Here is an 8,871-nt window from a genome sequence, read left to right on the forward strand (position 1 = left end):
ATGGCGGCCTCCAGATGAAAACAAGCACCTGCTCTCCATGGTCGCTAAGTTTAGTTGGCAGTATTGTTAATCAAAAACACGACAACAGTTAGTTATATCTATTTCTCACGAGCGGGAGGCTGAGAACGAGTAAGAAGACACCATGGCAGAGGTTTTAGAGGCCGGACTTGTTTTATCGGACTCGAATTTTAGGGCAAGACCTAACTTTAGAACATATTTGTCTTCTGATGCCAGTTTGGGTGGCAATTCTGTCAGGCAAATTGAAGAAAAGAGAAGAATACGACAAATGAAATTTCCAAGTCTTAGGGGTAAGCGTGATTATGATTCGTTCCAGGAAAGCACAAAACAAAATGGAGCATTTAAGAAATGGAATGATGACGGAGACTTTCGAGCATCTGCGCCATTCAGAAGTTTTGATAACATCTTGGACCCTTGTTCTGGCTTTGTGAGTGTTGGAGGTGATGTTGACAGGAATACCGGACATACTCAAATAAGATCCCTTGTTCAGCTCAACGACACACCACATTCAGGTACACCGAAAGGAAAGAATTCGGACCGAGTCAGTGAGCCAGCAGCGCCTCCTGAACTTAGGAGATCTCATACATATGCACCTGGTGCTCCCACCTTGTGGAACAGCAGGAAAATATCGGATGCTTGGATACGAGCTCAACTTGGAGGTAAACTGTTGTTTTTGTGGGAGCAGATATAACTGCAACCTTTAGGCATCAAACATATTTGATTATTTCATGTACATGATTGTTCTTATAAGTTCCATCTTGTCCAAATAAATATTTGCGGTTGATGCCATTGGTCATGAAATGCCCCTTGTTACTCCGAGGTATGCATTTCTTGCTATTTGGAGTTATTTTTGTCTTATGCTAGAAATCAATTATCCACAACAAAGTGAGTCATTTCTAGAAGTCAGGTAGTTGACAAGTTATTTCTAACAAATAATTGTTTTATAATACAAAAACTCAGAATAATAAAAAAACTGTCATTTATTTTACAAAATTGAAAAAGCCACATCTTAAGCTGTTTTAATTTTCTGCTGCATTTATTTTGTTAAAAGATATATACTTTTTCCCACAAACTAACCTCTTAAAAGTTTGGATCGAAATTTGATGATTAACATTTTTTAAAGTGACCTAACATGAATATGACTGTGAATGATCTGCTGTTCTTTAGGATGGACGAGTGATTATGATACCAGGAAGACCCCCCCTGAAGTTCTTCGGTCAAAGGTATTTATGACATGAAAAATAGACATGATTGGTCAAATCATAGTTTCTATGACTAAACTGCACTTTTATTTAAGAATCAAACAGATTTCAGTTTTAATTCATAAAAATTGTTACTCTAAAAACTTGGGGCACGGGTCACCAGAAACCTATGATTGTGGGTTCTAATCCTGGTTCGCCCCGATTATGTTTCTAGGTTTGTCAGCACCATACCTGTGCTAGTGGGTTTCACCGAAGTGGTAAACGTCTGAGACCTGCATCACTTCGGGCTTTCCTCCCACATTAAGCTGACACGCCGTGATATGACTGGAATAGTGTTAAAAGCGGCGTTAAACCCAACTCACTCACTCACTCACTACTCTAAAAACTGTATTTGATAAATATTTAGTTACATGTAATAAGTTGGACCTTTTGTCTCAGATTTGGACTCCAGTGAAGATCCGGGTTAGGCGACTATGCTTGTCGTAAGAGGCGACTAACGGGATTGGGTGGTCAGACTTGCTGACTTGGTAGATGCATGTCATTGTATCCCAATGTTGTGGATCGATGCTGATGATGTCAATTACTGGATTGTCTGGTCCAGACTCGATTATGTACAGACTGCCGTCATACAGCTGGAATATTGCTGAGTGCGAAGTTAAACAACAAACAAACAAATAAACAAGCAAATCAGATTTGATGCTGTTGATTGTTTTTCAGTCGATGTTTGTAGCCAAGCCTCCATCCGAGCTCAGTAAAGGAGGCAGAGACCACTTGGCTCTTCGGTACATGTACGGCTCTTCCACTCAGAGGTCAGTTAAACACAGGCTTTGGTTGTACAGTAGAACACGGATATAGCAAACAAACGGATACAACGAACTGTTAAAAAATCCCCGATTTATCTCCTATATAATATTATATAAAATGTACGTATATATAACGAACTCTCTACAGTGAACTAACGGATACAGCAAACTGATATCTGATCATCGATAAGCCAATCTACCACTAATTAGTGACATGTAGAAATGAGAAATCTCACTCAGTGTCAAGTGTCACTGACAAAAATTATTGGCTGTACGCAATCAGTGGTGAATCAACACAATCACGGCGAAACAACACAATCAGCGGTGACGGGTCAACCTTGTTAAACTTAAATGAATGTTGTGAAATGTTATCAATTGAATGCTATGAAGTGATCACTACTGATACAAGTCAATGCTGTAGTTACGTGTATTGTGTTTTGTTTTACACAAGATGGCGGATGTTTCCGAGCCAAAACATATATAACAAACAACAGATATAACAAACTGTTTTCTCTGGTCCCTTGTAGTTTGTTATATCCATGTTCTGCTGTAGTTAGGCAATGCAGCGCATGTTTTTAGGTTGACAGATTTCAGAAATTGTTTTTAGCATTTGTATAAAATTGAAATAAGAAACAACATCAATCTATTTTCTTTATATTTTCTTATCACCCTTGGATCTGTTGCCATTGAACATTTATTAATTGTTTGATATTTTTTGTACTCTCGAGTGAGTGATAGAGTTGGATTTAATGCAATATCTTTATTCAGTTTATCTGATTATTTAATCATGTTAATGTTGTTGTATTTTCTAATTTATATAATAGTTTGTTTTGTTTAAAAATTTTAATAGTCACAAGGTCAGATATTAAAAAAGAAACAAACAAATCAATAAATCCCACACAACAGTTTGATGTCCTTTCATAGAGTGTGCAAAAAGGGTTTGCGTCTGCATATGTTTTTTTTGTGGCATTGTTTGGTAGATTGTAATGTTAATATATTGATTATTATCTGACCTTACCGGTCCAAAAGAATTCATACTCAGGGCTTTGGCCTAGTAGATAAATTGACAAACTGCTTGTGTCTTCAGAGGCTACGAGGAGATACCATGGGACTCCATGCTGGCCCCCAAAGTGTGGCAACCAGTCTCCACGATGGAGGAAAAACCAGACATGGTATCACAGCGATGGAGCTTGAAAAAGTACGACCCGGCAGCACAGGAGTGGCAGGTAGGGAATTTATATAACTTGTACTAGTGTTGTATTAGTGGTTGTATTAGTACAGCTTGTACTAGTGGTTGTATTAGTACAACTTGTATTGATGGTTTTATCAGTACAACTTGTATTAATGATTGTATTAGTACAACTGGTTTTATCAGTACAACTTGTATTAATGGTTAATCAGTACAACTTGTATTAATGGTTTATCAGTACAACTTGTATCTATGGTTGTATCAGTACAACTTGTATCAATGGTTGTATCAGTACAACTTGTATCAATGGTTGTATCAGTACAACTTGTATCAATGGTTGTATCAGTACAACTTGTATTAGTCATTGTATTATTACAACTGGTTTTATCAGTACAACTTGTATTAATGGTTTATCAGTACAACTTGTATCAATGGTTGTATTAGTACAACTTGTATCAATGGTTGTATCAGTACAACTTGTATTAATGATTGTATCAGTACAACTTGTATTAAAGGTTGTATTAGTACAACTTGTATCAATGGTTGTATCAGTACAACTTGTATTAATGATTTATCAGTACAACTTGTATTAAATGTTGTATTAGTACAACTTGTATTGATGGTTGTATCAGTACAACTTGTATTAATGGTTGTATCAGTACAACTTGCATTAGTCATTGTATTAGTACAACTGGTTGTATCAGTACAACTTGTATCAATGGTTGTATCAGTACAACTTGTATTAACAGTTGTATCAGTACAACTTGTATCAATGGTTGTATCAGTACAACTTGTATTAACAGTTGTATCAGTACAACTTTTGTCAAAGGTTGTATTAGTACAAATTGTATTAGTTGTATTAGTGGTTGTATTGTTTACAGTGTGACTTTGGCCATTTCAACCTTGCTTGTGCCTAATGTTTATTGTAATCCTACTGATGAATGTCTGTTAGAGATTACACTTGGACCAGACCAATTTGATAACTTGCTTTACTGTTTTTTGTCAGAAATATATCTTAAAGGCAGGGGGAACAAAGATGAAAATCACATTTTAAGATTTAAAATTCAGTGACTGAGTCATCACTGCACTGTGCCCAGGTTACCCGTATTTTCTTGTATATAACATATGGCCACCTTTGAGGGTTAATTTCTCTTGGTTAATGGGTGTAGGCACATCTGTGAAACAAGTAATTATATTGGTGTTGCCTAGATAAAAAATTACCCTTTCAACAAGTGATGTTATAAATATATATATTAAATTGTGTGATTAAACCAAGACTAGAATAATACGTCCATATACTGGTTGTTGCTTTCCAATTATCTCCCTTGGTACAATAAGGGAGACAAGTCTGTTAACATTATCACAGATGATAAAGTATGTAATTATATTTTTGCATATTTTGTTGCTAGGCAACTGGCCGAGGCTGGGACATGTTCCAGACAAGGAGAGGATATTACAAGGAGGAACCATATGTCTTGTAAGTATTCAACTTATGTTAGAGCATGCCCTCTTTTCAAAATCAGGGGCAGTTGGGAAGCATAGTGGTTAAAGCGTTCGCTTGTCATGCTGAAGACCCGCGTTCGATTTCCAACATAGGTACATTGTGTGAAGCCCATTTCATTATTTATCATTTACATCCACAGATACAAAACTAGAATATTGCTTACTTCGATGTTATAGAACATTCACTTATTCACAAGTCTACTTTAGTTGTTGAAAGCATTGTATTCATTTTCTTATAATAGTCATTGAGTTGGGCTTATGCCATATTGAAGAGTATCTTAGTGATATCACTGGGTGTCAGCTTGATGTGATAGGAAGGCATAAAATGTGCAACTGTTTTTTGTTAAACCCTCCAGCTCATTTAGGGAGTGGGGCGGTTGAGTAGCCTAGTGGTTAAAGCATTTGCTTGTCACGCCAAAGACAGGGGTTTGATTCCCGACATGGGTACAATGTGTGAAGCCCATTTCTGGTGTCATTGCTGGAATATTGCTAAAAGCGGCGTCTCACTCACTCACTCACTCACTCACTCACTCACTCACTCACTCACTCACTGAGCTGCCAAACTAAGATCCTAATCAGTTTGAATCCTTTTTACAGAGTATGTCCTTTTCATGGCCAAATTGTATTGAAAGTGCTGATTTGGGGGGTTTCAATACACCAGGCTTTTTTCAAAAACAAAAAAAACATATTTTTACCAACAGAAAAAGAGTTTGATGAACGTGTAACCCATACATAGGCCGACCCCTTTCTACAGAATCCTTTTTCTGGTGCTCAAAATCTGTCAGAATTTGTTACGTTTAATCCCAGATGAGTAGCTAGATCGAAAAAAATACCAGCTTTTTGAAAACAATATTTTCATTAAGATCTGGTTGTCCTCTTGGGAAAACATGCTGGCTGTCCTAAGGATATAAAAAAAGTGTTTACATTGATGAGCGAGATAATGACCATGTTTGTTTGTTTGTTTGTTTGTGTAGCTGCAGCGCAAATCCCAGAGCTGACCAGATTCCATCCTATGGGTGAGTAATTCAACACAACGCTCTTGCGTAGGGGTAGCCTAGTGGTTAATGCATTCGCTTGTCACGGGTACGATGTGTGAAGCCAATTTCTGGCTTAAAAAACATACTCGCTTGCTCGCTTACCAGGCATCATAACTCTCAGCCCAAGCCTTTCATAATTCATGGCTTACCGATTTGTGTATTTTCATGGAGGTAAATAAATTTCTTTAGCTCAATACACGCATGGTAATGTTTTATTTGGCACCCTGTGGGGATTCAAGGTAAGACTAGGCCTCTAGCAACATGGCAGCCAGTACCATTGATTACGACAGAGAAATTCAACATAGAAAATCTAAGTGACAATAATTATGAAATCCTACTGGAAATAAAACTTAAAGTCAGTGTAGAGAGTTGTTGTTGTGTTTTCATTTGACATGTGAGGGATCTATCGTCATTGTGCCGCAAGGTACAAGAGGCTATTTCAGAAATATTATTGAAAACTATGTTTTCCACACAACTATTCATGTTCCGTTTCCTATGTCCACAGAGGCTGTGTTGGTGCCAGGAACTTGGAGGAGATAGATAATGCAAGGGAACCGTTCCAGCCCTTCACCGTCAAGAGAGTCCCCATTCCTCGACCAGTAGACACAGGACAGTGAGTTGAACAGGAGTTTACCTTTGTTTCGACCCGTGAAGATCTGTGTAGAACAGGTCTTCAGCAACCCATGCTTGCCGTAACAGGCGACTTTGCTTGCCGTAAGAGGCGACTAATGGTACCGAGTGGTCAGGCTCGCTGACTTGGTTGATGCATGTCATGGATCCCTATTGTGTAGGTTGGTGCTCATGATCTCAATCACTGGGTTGTCTGGTCCAGGCTCGATTATTTACAGACCACCGCCATATATCTGGAATATTGCTGAGTGTGGTGTTAAACAAAAAACAACAACAACAACAACCTTAGTTTCTGTGGAATCACATGACACTGGTTGTACGTGTTTTGGATTTGCAACTGTAGACATGAAGCATTATGTATTTAGTCCATACTAACTTCTGTTTTTTTATTTTCATTCATGACGCCCAATTGCTTAACACCTAACCTCAAATAATTTTGTTGTACCCAAGTACTTGTCAGTCTCACAGTCCCTTAACCTTTATTATTTTCTCTTCCGCCCAGCCCTTACTGTAATTCTATAGTCCTAAATGAAGCAAGTCTAGTCTCACAGCTCACTGGGGCTCCTTTTCAATTAAAATATAATTGCTTGTTTTTATTAAAGTTGGTCTACCCAAGCACCTATAGATGAAGAAGATCACTATCTTTCCCTATCAGACATTTATGTGGCTGTGTCATGTTTTTCTGACACCCCCTTTTATGTAATTTGTTTTTTATGCCCCTTCCTCGCCCCAATACATGAAACATTTACATGTGACCCCCCACTACACACACTCACACACATTGTATCCATGTTCAAATTTATGATTTTTTATTTGAACAAATAGAACTGTCATCTTTGCATGACAAACTCCCGCCCCACCTCTTCTACTAGGCTATAATAAATTACTCCTATGAAGCAGTGTCTGTGTGTGCTGAGAAGGGATCTTATCCTTCAATAACCAATGCCTCTTTTTAAATGTTTCTTCCTTTGGTCATTCACCATGTTCACCTCAGCGTTAGAAATTGGCACTAGTCCTATAGTCCTTGCCAAACTGCCCAGTAGTAAAGGTATCATAAGGACTAGTAGAAATTTGCCATTTTTAGGGTTTTTTCTATATGTTATCATTATAAGGACTAGTGGACTGAAACTGTTAGTTTCTACCCCTGCTGGCCTGAAAGTCAGTTTTATGTACGATGCAAGACTTTATTGTGTCGAGCTCCATGATGTCATCACAGTTACTGTCAGCAAATCCTGACTCAAGGTGGGCTCATTTCCCCACGTGGGTATCATTAGACCAGGCCATGCAGGCTAAAACTCAACTCACTCACTCACTCCTCTCTTGCAGTCGTCCAAACATTCCCTGCTACACTGGGTGCACCTTGTACCAGGGGACGTACAGCCCCGCCCACTCCCGGCAGGTGGCCAGTGCCCTGCCCACGACAAGTGAAGTACACAAGTAAGTCGGAGCGACATACAGTTGTCTCCCTTTACCTTTATTACCCGAGTATGATGAAAGTATGCAATTAAGTTTGTCCTTGTCATATATTTGTCTCCCTTTGTTTTGTTTGTGAGGAAAAATGCAACTTTTTGTCAACATGTTCAAAGTTAAGTAATTGAAATGTTTATAATTGATCGATAACAACGTATGCACAGACTTGAAATGGCCTTGAATTTGGCAGTGTGACCATGAAATGGCCTTAATTTTACTAAAAGGCCTTGAAAACATCCACTTGGCCCATGTGTGGTTAAATGCCTTTGGCGTGAATACCATGGTTTTGTGGTGTATAATTGCAATTATCATTAAAAGCAAAGAAACAGTTCATAACTCAATCAATGAATAGACCCGTGAAGATCCAGGGTAGAATGGGTCTTCAGCAACCCATGCTTGCCGTAAAAGGTGACTATGCTTGTCGTAAGAGGCGACTAACGGGATCGAGTGGTCAGGCTCGCTAACTTGGTTCATGCATGTCATCGATCCCAATTGCGTGGATCGATGCTTATTATGTCAATCACTGGATTGTCTGGTCCAGACGCGATTATTTACAGACCGCCGTCAAATAGCTGGAATATTGCTGAGAGCGGCGTAAAACAACAAACAAACAGTCAATGAATAATATACTGGTGTTTTGACTTGAATAATGTATATGGATGTGCAAAGGGAGCCATTCAAACATTGAAATAATAAAGTGAGAATTTTCTAAATAATCTCTCTGAAATCTTGGGTCGTACTTATTATTTGCAACTTTGTTTCAGTCCTAAGCCAGTGTCCCCCAACAACTCGGAGTTCAAGCGAAACTCCCACATGTCGAAGATGGTGACGACGGTGCCGCCCTGTAACCCCTTCAACAGCATGGAGAATGAGATGGTCACTGTCAGTTAAGGGGTTAAATATGTGACCAACATTTTGCACATTCACGAGGTAGCTACCGTATTTGACGTAATAAGCGCCCCGCTACAATAAGTGCCCACGGCGATATTTGCTAATATATTGGCAAGTGAACAATCCCA

General features: G+C 38.7%; 1 protein-coding gene across 1 annotated transcript; it reads left to right on the forward strand.

Moving 5' to 3' along the window:
• LOC124144389 (spermatogenesis-associated protein 48-like) lies at positions 1-8,871 on the forward strand. Its single transcript, XM_046513748.2, has 9 exons — positions 1-677; positions 1,186-1,241; positions 1,938-2,029; positions 3,111-3,249; positions 4,622-4,689; positions 5,690-5,731; positions 6,258-6,365; positions 7,709-7,819; positions 8,617-8,871. The coding sequence occupies exons 1-9, from the start codon at positions 143-145 to the stop codon at positions 8,741-8,743; spliced, it is 1,278 nt and encodes a 425-aa protein (XP_046369704.2). The 5' UTR covers positions 1-142; the 3' UTR covers positions 8,744-8,871.

Source organism: Haliotis rufescens, unplaced genomic scaffold, assembly GCF_023055435.1.
Source record: "Haliotis rufescens isolate VD_foot unplaced genomic scaffold, xgHalRufe1.0.p SCAF_37, whole genome shotgun sequence".
Classification (NCBI taxonomy): domain Eukaryota; kingdom Metazoa; phylum Mollusca; class Gastropoda; order Lepetellida; family Haliotidae; genus Haliotis; species Haliotis rufescens.